The sequence below is a fragment of the Tiliqua scincoides genome, chromosome 1, assembly GCF_035046505.1.
Source record: "Tiliqua scincoides isolate rTilSci1 chromosome 1, rTilSci1.hap2, whole genome shotgun sequence".
Taxonomy (NCBI): Eukaryota; Metazoa; Chordata; class Lepidosauria; order Squamata; family Scincidae; genus Tiliqua; species Tiliqua scincoides.
The window spans coordinates 223,216,695-223,232,894 of NC_089821.1; the positions used below are offsets into that span (position 1 = coordinate 223,216,695).

At 41.8% G+C, this 16,200-nt stretch overlaps 1 protein-coding gene across 1 annotated transcript in view; it reads right to left on the bottom strand.

Annotated features, from left to right (window-relative positions):
* Positions 1-6,131: 6,131 nt before the first annotated feature.
* The window catches only part of PDE10A (phosphodiesterase 10A), a 147,073-nt gene continuing 137,004 nt past the window's right edge, over positions 6,132-16,200 (bottom strand). The window contains exons 20-22 of the mRNA XM_066611361.1: positions 13,179-13,259; positions 10,725-10,813; positions 6,132-9,098 (exon numbers count right to left, since the gene is read on the bottom strand). Of these exons, the coding sequence (XP_066467458.1) occupies positions 8,981-9,098; positions 10,725-10,813; positions 13,179-13,259 (288 nt within the window). The 3' untranslated portion in view covers positions 6,132-8,980. The remainder of the gene's footprint in view (positions 9,099-10,724; positions 10,814-13,178; positions 13,260-16,200) is intronic.

Below are 16,200 nucleotides of genomic sequence, written 5' to 3' on the forward strand. Positions count from 1 at the left end.
AAAGCTTGTCCCAGGATACAACAATTGCCTCAATTCAGGTGGAGATTATGTGCGAGTGCTGTGCTGGCATGGAACTTTTGAGCAGCATTACATTGTTTTACTTCATTCTTATTTTTTTTTCAAAAAATAAGAATATATATATATATATATATATATATATATATATATATATATATATATATATATATATATATATATATATATATAATAAATATATATTTATATTATTTATAAATTTATAATATAAATATATTTATATTATCCCCCCACAGGTGTGCTCCCTTAACGACATACCAGCTTACGCCAGGATCGCATATCTAACGACCACATGTAGTCACATGGTTATCAGGAGCGCACGCCCCCACCCTCAGAATGCAAGGGGAGCTCTGCTCCCCTCACTTCCGGAGGGCTGTCTGAACCTTTCAGAGGTAGCACACGTCCGAGTGCTGCCTCTGCAAGGCTCAGACTGAGGGAAATTGTGTCTCTCGTGCGATTTCCAGCTTCCTCCATGTACACACACACACACACACACACACACTCTAACTTTATTGGCATAAAACAACACCGGCAAACCCTAACCAAGGATACGCATAGAAACAAAAAATATACCAGCGTAGCTAGCAATTTTACAATAACAATTAGTACAGACAAACATTCCCAGACTACTCATCCGCAGCACACCCAGCATAATTGTTGTCTGCACAGAGCATGGAAAAGCATATATCCAAATGTGACATGTACTTGCCTGAAGGTGAACCCTAGAAAGCGACTGATGTTGCAGTTCCCCACAAGAAGAGTAGTTTAAAAAACCTGTTCCTCATCCATGGCCCCTAAATGATTGTTAAGCCCTGCCTGGGACAATTCAATGACTGGAAATTCTGCTCTCCCACGGCAGACATTTTGAACTGTCTTCTTACAGTTTTAACGTATCTTGTGATTCTGCCACTATCTTACAAGATATTGGGGGGGGGGGATTAAGTGGCACAAGTTATGAGTTAGTTCTGACATCCCTGACCATTATGAATGGACAGTGAGAGTCTAGGAAGCCCAGTCCTTATAATGGAATCCCCAAACCTCTAGTTTGAGCAATTCTGAGCATCTAGACAGACCCTGTGACCCCTCACAATCAATAGAGAGCTCCACAGCCATGCTATGTGGCCAAGAGTTCCACTCTCTATACAAGATTTTGAACCCATTTTCTGGTGGCTACTTATATCAGGCCTGCCGAAGAAGCCAGGCAGGACAACTGGGCTGGGGTGAGGACTGTTGCTATCATATCCCCCCTCCCAGTCCTTGCTGTTGCTCAAAGCTGCTGTATAAGGAAGAAGAGGAAGCAGCCAGCAGCTGCTCTTACATCTGTGACCCAAAAGAGGGAGAAAAGAGGGATTTTATCATTGTTTTCAATTGTATGTAAACCCCTTTAGGAGGCTTTGACTTGAAGGATGGTATGCAAACAATTCCAATAAATTCACATGAAACTGGAAAAGATGGTGCACAAGTCTGCATAAGCAGGGCCGAATCCAGTGTTTGGGTTGAGGGGGGGCATGGAACAGGTGGAGGAAGGGCAACAGACAGGCCCCTCCAGGTCGCCTCCTTCAAGCTCCCAAAGAAGTGGCAGCCTAGCTCCCTATGAGTCCAGCAGCCAGGTCGGGGAACTCCACCATTTCCAGCCAAATGGCCCACCCAAGGTTTTGCGAGACTTCAGGCCATCCAGAGTGATGGTCAGGCAAAATCTCACCTCTAATGCCTTGCCCAGTGAACATTCCTCTGGCACCCAATTTTACTCCCCACCCTGGTGGGCACCTTCCCCACTGATGCAACAATTTGGGGGGGCCACGCACCCATGGTCACCCTGGCAAAGCCACAATCACCTCCCTATTGTCAATAGTGAGATATGTTTTTTCTTCGTTTGCCAACCTTAGAACTTATCAGTGAGCACTCTGGGTTGTAGGACCACACCCAAAACTGTGTTCAAGTGATAAAGCCATCTCCTCTTCCCAGACATCCGTGAGATTCTGTGAGACACCAATTCTTAGTACCTGAGAGATTCCAGTTATCTTCTGGTCCACCTCCTGAGTTGAGGCTAAAGATCAGCAGAAAGTTCTGTATCAGCAGTTCCGTTGTTGATGAGTGGACTTGTTGCTAAGAAGACATAAACCTTTTCTAACCCTGGGCATGATAACACATTCCAGTGCAAATGCAGCAACAGAAGCTCTGAAATCCCAGATGGCCATTGCCAATAACTTTTCAAGACACTGTCTTCCTTGTGGAAATGCTAACAACTAGGACAGGACTGACTCTGCCATTCTCAGAGTACAATGTTGGGGATCATTTGGGGGACTTTCAGGGAATAGAAAAGGGGCAAAACTGGCAGGAAACATCCTTGCACAATCCAAAATGCTGGCACCTGGGAGAGCTGGGAAGAAGAGGCCTTTCTCCAGCTCTTCCTCTGCTGGCTTTTGGGGGGAGGGCTTCAAGGGACGATTTTGTGACTCTACTTTCAGCAGTCCCCCAAGGAGCCGCAGCTCACAGTTTGGGAACCACTGATTTAGGCTTTTGTTCTTGAGTGTTCCTCTGTACCTGAATGTGGCAACCCCATAGCATGTTGACTGAAAGAGCACTAGTTTGATCATCTGATTTTCCTGCCAACAGAGATACGTTTCACTCATTTAGAAACTGGCAGTTGTCAAAAACGTAGCCACATACTAAGCTATCTGATCTGACCATCTTAGGTACTTTCATATCTACATCAGCAGAGCTAGGTTCAGAATTCTGCTCTCAAATTATAGGTATATTAAAAATAAAAACATAAAAGCACCGTTACAATTCTCATTCCAAATCAACAAGGAAATCAGTGTCTCCTTTTGCGGCATCTTGCTTTCATTTAATTGCCTCACTTCACAAGACCTTGCACATGCTACTACAGTACAACTCTAAAACAGGAAAAAAAAAAAGAATTTCTCGCACACACAACCAACCCAGATAAAGTGACAAATCTAGAAATGCTCAGACATACTGAAGTTGAACGCAAACTCACACGTCATGAGCTCCCCAATGTGTCAGCACAACTGCTACTTTTGTGCCGGTTCGTTCCCAAGGAAACCAGTCAAACATTCCAAGTTCCACTTAGACTCTCGGAGGCTCTTAGGCAACAGTGCATGACTGAACAGGTCGGACCAAAACAAGTCTCAGCTCTCAGATATCTTTCTATGAGATATTGCTTTGCAACACGTAGGATATTTTAGCTTTGTTGTTTTTTTTAAAAAGCCACTTTTTGGGCTCACTATATTGTCTGGCTGAAAAATTATGGAAATTTTCCAGAAAAGGAGGGCACAGACTGTCCAAAGTCTTGCAGTGAGAAGACAAACAAATGGAAAGTAGTCATGACCTAATTTGGTAATGCGTGGGGGAAAGTGGGGCAAGCAGAGATGACATTGTGGGGTTGCAGCAAGTTAGCAGAACCAAAATGGCTGCCAATCATGCCAAGCCACATTATTGAGGTGGCATGGTGTGGTATGGGGGGCAGAGGGTTGCATACAGGTGAACATTCCACACGTGAAAGTATTTGCACACTACTTGCATACATAGGATTGTGGCTGAGCTTTGCTCCACTGTTAGACTTTGCTGTCTGCTATGTGCCATTCTATGTTACTCTGTAGAAGCACTAAAATAAATGACAAGGGGCTGTTTTGTCTTGATGAGCCAAAGTGGTTGTGATAAGTTCAAAAAGAGCCTCCCCTTCTGAGGCCTGTTGGGGTGAGGGATGGGCGGCAATGGGTGCAGTGTGGGTGGATTAGGTCTGGGAGGGGGCAGGATCAACAGTGGCTCCTCAGCCTCATATTTAAAAAAATATTTGGGGTCAGGGCACAAAAAAGGTTGAAGATTGCTACCCTACGGACACACAAACACCTATCCCATTACCCATCTTTTCCGCAAGGGATAATAAAAATGAACACAAGGAATTTTTTTAAAAAAATCTCTGTATTCGGTAATATTCACAACAAGGTATGTATATATATATGTATAATTCAATCAAAATTATGAACAGTTCTAAATATTTTATGTATCATACATATATTTATATGTATAATTACATATCCACAGAAGTTGCCTTGCTGCACTACAGCCAGCTGTTAAAGCAGAAACAGGTTTTCATACTAGGGCACCCAGATAGGCATATGTTCTGGCTGCTTGTTTTTGTGAATTTATTTACAACTTACCTAGACCATAATAAATGATTATATGTTCTATTGTACAAACATAATAACAAAGGTTTGGGTTGGTGTTTTTTTAAATACAAAGACTGCAAATGAATAGTTGAAAAAAATTACATAACATGTACAATATTTATAATTTATAAATGCAAAGTTAAGACCTCTTTAAATTATTGCACTTGCATATTTCTTTTTACAAAGTGTGTTTTCTAAGCATCATATATATAAAATCCTCCCCCCCAATTCCTTATAGTAAAATCAGTTATTGTTGCCTTTAAGTTTCTCCTTCTTGGAACAATCTACCAGAGCCTGGATAAACACGGATCTAAACTGTAAAGCCATTAAATTACTAATGTTATGAATATACATCCATATTACAATCAAGCACAGTTTTTGGTCAGCAAGCAAACCTTTTAAAAGAGAACTACCGTGATGTGCCATTGCTAGGTTGGAACATAAAGCCTATAATCTGAGATTCCTAATTAAGGGAAAGTGACATCCTCAGAACAAACGCACATCCCCTACACACTGCCTGGCATGGGGGCTGCACCAGTGTTTTATATTTTTACAGGAGGTTCACGGCTGGCATGAATAGTTACAGGCCTGCCAGAGTCTATCTGAATAACTACTATACACTTTTATGTAGTTGTAACCCTAGTAGTTCAGGTTAACAACAAAACACTACGCAGGGAACACACACAAAATTGTGTTTAATTATGTAATCCGGATAAAGTGTGTTATTGTGCCATTGACTATCACCCTGCATGCCCCGTATTAGCTGATTTGTATCTTTTAGAATATGTTCCCTTTTAAAAAAAAATTACAGTACTCTACTGTTCAAAGAGTTCTAAAGAGTATACTTTATAGGATGACTTTAGTACATTAAATAAGTGCAGTAGAATATCACTGCACATGTGAAAAGTTCTTCACTTACCTAAAGCAATGCAATTTTTCCCCAATGAAATAATTTGATATCAGTATGCATTATCATTCAATAGAAAGTGTCACAGTCAACAGCATTTTTATCCATTTTAACAAAAATGATCAGCGATAAGACAACATTTCAAGTTATGGCAACAGAAAAAGCCGTGAACAATATGCATACAATGTTATTTAGTCCCTGGGATTCCACCACATTGAAACCGGGAAGCAGAAATTCTACCTACTCCCCACGGCACCCTCTGTGGTCACTAAAAATCTAAGCAGAGCAAAATGCAAGGAGGCATGGGGAAGCTGTTGAAAGAGGCAAAAATAATCTCTCTTGCATGAACAAAGACATGCCTTCTGATTGCACAAAAACAGGCTAGGATGTTACCCACTGTGTTTGGAATCCCAAAGCCAAATAACAAATGAACAAGCTCTTAGAAAACTTTTTCCATTCCATAAAAGTGCTGAAATAGGGTTTCAAATATTCCGTTTGTTGATATTGGAAGCAGAAAACAAACAGTAACTGTTTAGGATGTTTTTAATGCCTGAAGAAGCAATGGCTATACCTCAGTTCCAAATGTTGTTTTCACTCTTATTTCTTTCTACATGCTTTGTTTATAGAAAAACATTTTTCTTCTTTTCTTTGTTGCCATTTATAAAAGGCAACAAAGTAACCATGTGCTCAAATGATACCTGCACACAAATTTTGTTACTGACTTGGGATCCCTCCTCTAAATTCTATGCAAAATCAATCAGATAGCTCAAAATGTGATAGTGATGTTGTAGATGTATCTACTTGTGGGCTGTTGTCTGAATTAGAATAATGCCTTGTAACAGCCTACTTACCTACTTACAACAAAGTTATATGAGAGGTCTGATCTCCCATAGCTCCATATAGGAGGGGGAAGAGAACAAATTATATGCATACCTAAGCCATAAATTACAGATTTTCAGTGCTGGTTCACTGAAAAATGAGGAAATGCATGAAGAAAACACATCTGCTGATCATGTGGTGGCAGCTTGATAAAACAGTCATCTTATGCAGTCACTGCATTACTTAAGTATGGCCTCTTCTCATAATTGTGAGTTGTTCCAAGTGAAGATCATTATTGTAAAATTGTAACCATTCTCACTTTCAGAATTATTGTTTCTGAAAGGGCAACACGTGCCAGTTTCCACGCAATCACCAAGTGCTTGGATGTTTGATAGGGAGTGTAGATATGCTGTTATGTATTGTCATATATGCTGTTGCTACTGCAGTGGGAACCAGACCTTAGTCTTGCCAGTTTTAATATTGCCATATATCTGGAATGCTTTCTTGTACAGTACTAATTCTGCCATTTTGCTAAATGTGTCAACAATCTGCATAGGAATGTTTCTGATACATCAGAAATGGCCTTTATTTTATATATAGCCACTGCTGCCCAACTGAACAAAATAAGATTATACTGGATGCAATTTTTTTCTTTAATTCCTGCTTGGTTCAGCTATGTAGCAGTGCCCTTAAACAAAAATGAACTACAGTGAAAAAGTAGAAGATGACTACAATTTGGGTAGTATAATCAACAGGATCCTTTAAAAAAATCCGGAACTTTTAAAACAATTTGCCTCAGCAAAAATCTTAACCTACAAATTATATTTATGGCAAAGGCTCAAGTATACTTCTACAATATTTTCTGACCAGACAGAGGACATATATATATGTACAAAACCGCAATGGTATTCAGCTAAAAAAATACAGTTTTAACATGGTTGTTATGCTGGGGAAACATTGCTTCAAATTCACCAAAGGATCTCTATATGTGAGCTTGTAAAAACAGATGTTTGCTCTGCGTGGATGGACAAACACGAGGCTGAAGTCAGCTACTACTACTCCTCATATCAGTGCACTCTTAAACATCATGACCATATCTGAAATTTTGCCGAAAAACTGAAAAGGTATTCTGCAAATTATAGTATGCAAGTCTTGTCCAAAAATGACCTTGGTACACCAGTAATTTTCAGAATTCTAAGATTATCAGATATGAACCTGCATATAGATATTTTCACAGTAAGTGTTCATGTATTTTCATACTCCTGAGTACACCCAGGTTCCTAAAAGGTAACCAGAGAAGCGGCCTTCCTACAAAGCTTCCATATCCTCTTCACACAAACCTTGCAATGTGCAGTCTCTGTGTGTGTTGTGGGAACAGAATCATTCCTGTCTGTTCCTGACCCATTCCTGGATTCTATACATAATGAAACAGAATGTTGGAATGGGACATATGAGTGTGGAGTTCAAAGGTACTAGCCTTGTGGATGTGTGTGTGGGTGGGGACATATGGACAAATCCATCTACAGGATTCATTTAAATGTCACATCCATGGATATTAGCCTGGAGCAGAAGCAGATACACTTTTGCTTCCCCTCAGTTCATAGCTGTTTCACACTTGGGAGATGTGTGCAAATAGGGACAAGATGAAGCGCAATGAAAAAGATATACTAGCTCCATATCCATTCAAGTCAACAGCATAACTCACATTGAGTTGGTGGGGCTATGATTAAACCCCATGGCTTATTTATGCACCCTATAAAACTACATTAAACTTAAAATGATTGTACTAGGTCTAACACAATTCTGCAAAGAGGTATACACATGCATAACATAAGGTAATTTTTTTTTTTTTTGCAGAATCGGGCCCCAAGTCAGTACAGTTCTTCGTTCACAGTAATACAATGCAATGGTTTAAAAAACAGCTGTCTTGTTCAGCAGGCAACTCTATAGCTGACAGTGTCTCTGTCACTGCTCACAAGAATAGTCAAAAGTAATAAAAAAAAATGTTTCCCAGTTGTTTGGAAGGACAGAACAGACTGTATGCAAAATTTATGAGCAACACAAAACCTAGTGAGAATGTGTTTCATTAATTGTGATGTTGCCATGATGACTTCTAATAAATAGCAGTTGGTCTGGAAACTCCTCTCTCGTATGGGTTAGTTTGGATTTGGGGGCATGTCTAATACATTTGTAAAATATAGTTGATCAGCTTGACTATTTGACAGATCTCTGTTGCCATATTTAAATTCAGTCCATTATTCTTACCCATGTTCTCAGGAAGGCCCTGAGGTACCTGATGGGGATACCTACACCTCTCCTTACAAGAGGTAAATATCTCTATTTCCAGTGTAGAAATGGACACATTCTCTAGCTTATGAAATTACTCTGAAGAACCATACATAACCTTTCAAACATTTAACATGTGTGCAATAAAGCAGTTGCCCCATGTTGTTAGTAAGTAATTGTTGGAGCTTAGTTGCTGGAAGTTAAACACTCCCTCTTTGCAGCAAGATAACTTCAAGTACTGTAAACTCAATGATAGTTTCAGCCCCAGGGATTTTGTGCTGGAGTTCAAACTGATTATACAAGGATCAAACATAAACATTCACAACAGCAATGTGGAAATCTCCTATTTATAGCCAAGAACTCCCCAAGTAAAACTAGTATTAAAGCCAGCCACAGTATAATGTAGTAAAAGTACCACTGAAACCCCCTTCTACAAAGATACAATTTAAAAGCACCCCCTAAAATTGACCCACCCCATCCAACAACTTTAAATTAAGGCCTCAGCAACATAGCCCATGAGAAAAAGCCAGTCTTTTATATCTACAAGCCAAATGTTTGCTCTGATAGCAGATTCTGAAAAAGTTGAAGTGTCAGTCAGTCTCTCTCTGTTCACACTGTATCACTGAAGAAAGGAAATTTGCACACTCTCTTCCCAGCTAGAATTTGCAGCTTTTATCCTTGGAAAAATATAATGCCTAAAACGTAAATTGGGGTATTAAAAGCAGTGTTTAAATGTTGATCAGTCATCAATCTTCACAGGAAGTGAATCAGATCCCTCAGTGCTATTTGGCTGGGATGGTATCCATCCATAAGCATCTTCTCCTCGTATCACTTTTTCCCACTGTTTGAGATTTTCCCTAGAGAGGCAAAAAGAACAAACACAGAACAAAAGCTTACTCTCTTTTGCTAACAAGACATCCAAATATTAATGATACCCAAGAATCAGCAGTAGTAATACTTTATAGCAGGGGTGTCCAAAGTTTTTGGCAGGAGAGCCACATCTCTCTGACACTGTTGGGGGCCAGGGAAAAAAAGATTTAATTTACATTTAAAATTTGAATAAATTTACATAAGTTTACATAAATGAATATATTAAAGATGAACTTATATGAATGAATAAAGTTCTTGCAATAGCTCAAGGCCTATAAAAGGCCTTCCACAAAGCAAGACTGGCCTTTCCTTTGCTGCTGCTACTGCATCACAGATGTGAAACAGCAAGTAGTGGAGGGAGCCCTTATCCCACAGCTCATGTGAGAGGTCAAACAGTCGCCCTCATGCTGAGAGAGTTGCATCGGGCCAGTGTGGGCTTCAACAAATCTCCGGAGGGCCAGAGGCTCATTGGAGACTGGGGGCTCTCTGAGGGCCGCAAGTGGCCCCAGGGCCGGGGTTTGGGTACCCCTGCTTTATAGGGATCAATCACTCTCATTTATATTAATTGTGGTCTCAACTTTTTGGATAGCTTTTAGAGAGTTTGTTCTTCACAGGTCTGCATAAACCTACTGAATAATTTGATCTAACGTTGCCATATTAAGCTTTTAAAAAATCATGAAAGCACAATTTATAATATTTGCAGTTATAACCCTAAAAATAATATTTGAATGTGAACTGCTGCAATAATACTTGCTTAAGTTTACAGAAAGCTTGAAACATAAGGTATGTGAACTAGATATGTAATAATATTTTTTTCAGATTTTAGAGAAGTGTTCATTTTCCTCTGGGATGGAGTAAGGATACTATCAATGCAATGCCCATGTGATTTTGAATTCCCTGTAAGAATAAGTTCCAAAACCAGAAGAATAGGTGAAAACCACAAGTTGCTGTCAGAAGGCTCTGGCCAGCCTTCTGAGTCGTGGAGAAGCTGCGTGCGACCTCCTGTGACTCAGAAGGCCGACTGGAGCCTTTAAACAGGACTTCTGGTTTAGTAGAAACCAAAGTTCCTCTCAAAGGCTCTGGCTGGCCTGAGTCATGGGGAGGCTGTGTGTGACCTCCCTGTGACTCAGAAGACCCCCCCCCCCCCCGCAAGACGCGACCTCTAATTGCATTTGGGAAGTCCTCTGTTGCTTGGACTGCAAATTTGATTATATGCCGTTTTTGGCATCCTTGGGGGTTCAAGGAATTGAGCCTCTGTGGATACCAAGACACGACTTGTATGTCCTTCTGTCCTTCCACCTCTGTATTCCCTTTGGGCAGCAAATAATTCTTAATATGTTTACAACTGTTGGGCATTATTTCAGCTTTGAAGGATAACCACCATAAGATAGAGGACAAAGGATTAATTAAGTCAAGCATCTGTGCAGTTCCTCAGTTCCAGATGGTTGCATACTAAAACACTGCAGTGCTTTCCCCCATCCACCTTATATACTCCTGAAAACATTTCTAAAAGAAGAAAAGTAATTACGCTTCATTTCTTCTGGAAGTACAGAGCATGTTAAACAATTTCCGGTTGACCAAGGTACTTGACAGTGCTAACTCTTGTAACTCACCTGCATGCTCTAAGTAGTGGCCCTGTGGGAGGGAGGACCTGTGTGAGTGTTGTATAGCATGGCAAAGCTACAGCATTGAAGAAACCAATCTGAACAAAATGAACATAAAAAACAGCAAGTGTTAACTTAAGTATATCAGAAAGACATGAAGAAAAAATAGCATTACTTGGCAAGGGCATTGTCTTATTTTACAAAATGTTTCCTAAATACTTGTTAGCAGTACTAGCCTTCTGATGGAAAAAAGCCTAGAGTAAGCTCCTAACAGACAATAGACTTGCTACTAAACAAGTCCAACATTTCAACTTAATTATTTCTAAATCCTGATGTGAATAACTGCCAACTTGTAAAGTTTGGGAACAACTGTAGTATCCCATATACTACTGTATGTGACTACGGCATGGATCTCTGAGACCATATCTGCCTTCTTCAGGAAAGTTGCAGCTGGTAAACCAAACAAAGCTGGACAAACATGCTCCTGGATGCTGCCAGGTAAATATTCGGTCCAGGACCTCTCCCAAGTTGCAAACCTGTTCCTTCAAAGAGTGCAATCCCATTCAGAGCAGGCTGCAACTCCCATTGTAAGACAGCTCTCACATTGATCAACACCACCCCATCATGCCTGGATTTAGTTTCAGTTTATTAACCCAAAACAAGTTCTTCATCACAACTAAGCACCCACCACTTCTCTAATACCAGACAAAAAGGAGAAACAGCATGGTGTCAGCATTCTGATGACATTGTACTCCAAATCCTAGTAGCTTTATATACAGGTGGGGCCTTGATATCTACGAGGGATAATCAAATCTGTGATTTTCCACCCCTTTCTCCCTCTGAAGGGGCTGGAGCTGTGTGCTGGTCCCTCTGGGGGGTTTCAGAAGCCTGCAGAGGCAGCGCATGTCCGCCCGCTGCCTTTGCGGGCTTCAAAATGGCCCGGGGGGGGAACACCACTTCTGGTCTCCCTTGGGAAACTGGCTTTTTTTTTTTCTTTTTGGTGCCATGTAAGGCACTCTGAGGACCAGGGAAGCACCTGGAGAGCTTCCCCAGGTCTCAAAATGCCTAATATGGCAAAAAAGTCTCTTCCAGTTTCCCAAGGGAAACCAGAAGTGGTGTTTTTTTGCCTCTGCGGGCTGCAGGGAGCACTCTGGAGGCAACTGGAGCACAGCTCTGGTCCCCTTCGGAGGGCTCAGATGGAGCCAAATCTGGCTGAATGTGAGTCTGGGGGACCCGCACTGAGCCAGATTCATGGATGAAAAATCCGTGGATAAACAGGATCCACCTGTAGATGTCAAACAACATGGGGTAAGGTGGGGAAGACAGAACCCTACAAAACCATAAAGGCTAATGGCCAAGAGGCTGAACAGCAGTCGGCCTATGCCACCTACCTGAGAGGTAAGAGTAGAACCACTGAATATAGTGCCCCTAAGTTCATACCTGCCAGGCAGTCCAGAAAGATGCTGTCGTCAGTGATCATAAAAGTGGCTGAGACATCCAGCAGAGCCAACAAAGATACACTCCTCCTGTCTAGCTCTGAGCATACCTTGTTAATCAGGGCAAGCAGTTTCCCTTGTCCTGACTGTAAAGGACCAAGATAATCAAGAGGAGATGAGGCAGCCCTATATTAACTATGACTGTTGGTTCATCTAGCCCAGTATTTTCCAGTATGACTAACTTGGTTTCTTCTGACTCTGAGACATTGGCTTTTCCCTATACCATAACCGTATTTCTGTATACCATCTTTTAAAATACTTGTAATACTTTTACAAAATGATCTTAGGATTGATCTGGGACCATCTGTGAGGCTGAGCTATAACCTGCCACCCCCGTCTGTGACAATCAATCCTCATTCTCGTGTGTTTTAGCACCAAAGCATTTTTATTCTTGCCATGTTTTAATCTTCTTGCTTCAAACCATAGTTTTATTTTCTTAAATATTTGAAATAAATTCAAAAGAGCAAGCACAAAACTTTCTTCTTCTTTTTTTGTTCTGGATTTTTGTGGAATGAATGCGTCTCACTTCTGACACAATGACCACAGCATTACATGTCTTATGACGATCAGGCTAGAATTCCAGCCATGTGTAAGTACTATTTATTATCCATAAACCTCCCTCATATTTTGCTTTGACTTTTCATTGCCAGCACCCCTCTAACTTTAGACATGTAATTGCCATTCATCTATTCTATCCTGATTTATTCAATATATTTACATAGAATTCAAAAAATAACACGCTTCCTTTTTGAGAACTATGAAATAACATACATTGGCTGTACTAAAAACCGACAATGCTTCCATAAACTATTTGCTTTAGTTTCTTCAATAGAATCCTTCTGATTCTTTTTAAAATCTGATTCTTCTGAGGTTTTTGTAAAACCTCCTGATTCAATACTGTACTATCTGAATGCCTACTTTTTGTTTAAATTACACCTATTAGAAACGCAAATATTTTTAGACCTACTTGGCCCTGAGGAACTTCATCTTTCTTGTCTCTGTCCATCATAGGGATAGGTTGAATACCTAACTTTTTCATTTCATCACCCTAAAATAAAGAGCAAGACAGAAGGATAGCTTATTGTTAAGTAATAGATTATTTGGGCAACAAATGTTTCTTACTCATACATAGCCAAGTAGCTGGAATTCAATACAGAAGGACATTTTTAAAAAGGGAACATATCTGGAAAATAACTGAACGGAATTGTTTTACACCAGATTAGACTAGCATGGCTGGATCAGATCTAGAGTCCACACAGTGCAGCATTCTATTTATAAGAGCTGTCAGCCAGATGTTTCTGGGATGCTTCACACAAAAAGAGAGCATGAAGGTGATGGTCCTGCTAGCTACACTGTGACACCAACGTGTATTCGGAAGAAAACTTCTTCTCAACCTGGTGGTTCTATTTAGTTCCCTTTTATAGTCATCTATACCAGTGATCATCACCACAACTTGTGGCAACAAATTCTGCAACTAACTTATGTGAAGAAATGTTTTTTTTTATCTATCCTGAATCTAGAACTAGTTTCACTGGGTAACTCAAGCAGTTTTAGCCATTAATTTTACAAGAGGGAAACACTATTACTCTATCTACTTTCTCCACAACATACAGTATTTAATTTTCTAAACATGCCATGTCCCCATTACTCATATTTTTCTAAACTAAAAAGCCCCAAATGCTTTATCCCTTACTCACAGGGAAGGTGCTTCAACTACTCAATAAATTTTAGAGCACAGTCCTAACCAGCTTTCCAGCACTGATCTAGCCGCAAAGCAACCCAAGGTAAGCTAATAAACATGCCCTCATCTTGAGGAGGCCCCCTTGACTGCCTCCCATGGCAGGATGCAGTGCATGCCACATTGGCACAGCTATGTCAGTGCTGGAAAGTTGGTTAGAACTGCGCCCTTAGTTGCACATCACGTTTTCCAGCCCTATGATATCCTTTACATAGTAGCTGCTGGAAGGGGGGAAAGGAAATGGACAATCAGGACTGTGACCATGAGAGAATGGACTTTTCAGTCTGAGCTGCAGTTCCAACAAACATTGCTCCCCCTGTCCAAACTGATAATTTCCTAGAAAGAAAACTGCCTTTGGGACCAAAATTTGGTATATTGTATATATGTCCGGTTCTCTCCTCCAAGCAGATACTTACAAAGCAAGGCAAGACTGCAGACCTCTGAGTAGCTCCAAGTGTGTAACTGGCTCTATCAAGGGCCTAAGGATTGAAGTCTTAAATAGCTCCAGACCGAGACTAATCAGGTCAGGGTCCAACTCCCTGGAAAGCATAGAAATTAAATGGGGCAGCCCTTACTGCAGTCCACTTGGCTCAGGATATGCTGACTTGTATGTCTGCCGGATGGCAGTCTGATGTTGGGGCATGAAACTGGGTCTGTCTGATCTGACTATATGCCCCTGTATAGGGTTGGAGTCTAGACTGATCAAATACTTGTAACACCTTCCCTGTGAGTAAAGAGTTTTTTAGTTTAGGGGGGAAAATGACTAAAGGGAACATTATGTACACTTATAACACGTACACTTGTATAAACAAACAGAAGCAAGTTCCAATTTTACTCCAACCCTCATTCTCATAAGTAGCAAATGAGGAGGTAAGCATGTTATTGGACTGTACCACTTAGAATTGTAGGTGAACACTCCAATGACTTACAGCCCAATCCTAACTAAAGTCCCATGCAGTGATGTTGGCACAGACTAAGGGCACAATCCTCACCAACTTTCCAGCACTGACAGTGTGTGCCAGCACTGGCAGCTGTGCCAGTGGGGCGTGTGCTGCATCCTGCAGTTGGGGGGCAGTCACAGAGACCTCCTCAAGGTAAGGAAATGTTTGTTCCCCTATCTCGGAGTTGCATTGTCCTTATGTCAGTGCTGAAAAGTTGGTGAGGATTGTGACCTGAGTTGATCCCGTGGGAGAAGTTTAGCTGCTGGAGGTCTCCTTGTGGTAAGGGGAAATTTGTCCCTTTGCCCCAGGCGTACACCCCAGCAGCTGCAATGGGTCAACCCAGACCTGTGGTAGCAATATTGATGGTGCAAGTCTGAGTTGATCTTTGCAGGTGGATTGGGCCACAGAGGGGGCATAAGATACAGAGTGGGTTGGCACCGCCCATCCCACCTTCCTCCTAGGAACAATCCTCAAACCCCTGTCTTATCATACCCTCCCCTGCCCCATTGCACCCTCTTCCCTCCCTCCCCACACCCTCCCCCTGCCCCAGACTTACCTGGTTTGGCAGGAGTCCTGGGAGCACCAGAGCACACGGGAAGGCTTTGGCCTTTCCACTGGCATGTCGGCTAGAAGCTGTCACAAAGCACTTTCCTGCACTTTTGTAACAGTATGCATGGGTGGAACGCATCTTCTGCCAGTGCGCCATTTACAGCCCAATCCTGAGTTGCCTGGAGTGCGGGGCTGCTATGGCACTGAAAACAGCTGCCACTGCATCCTGAGCACAACTGGGCAGCCGCCGGCGACTTCTCAGGGGAAGGAGATGTTCGTCCCCTTCCCCTGGGTAAGGAAAGTAGCCCCGCAATGGGGCTACTCAATTCTGCGGCAGTTCTGGAGCTGACACAGAATTAAAGAGTTCTGTGTTGGGCCGTGTGGCCCAACAACGGAGCTCAGGATCTGGTGGAGTTGAGCTCCACCGGTCCCTCCCTCCTCCCTCCCCTGGCATGCCTCCTCCCTGCCCTCTCCCCACCTTCGCCGCAGAACACCCCCTCCCTGCCTCCCCCATGCCCCCACCTACCTCTCTGTCGCCCAGTGGTTCAGGAAACCACTGAGTGGCAAAGCACCAGCGTTCCACCAGTGCCGAGGTCCCGCAAATGTGCTTTATGGCACATTTGCGAGAGTGCAGATTGGTGGTGAGCTGGTGTGCACTGTTTAGGACTGGGCCCTTAAGTTAGGATTGGGCCATTAATGTTTCTTTGTCTTCAAAATAAAAAGAGAGAATGTAGAAAGCATACAAAACATAGAAAGAGAAC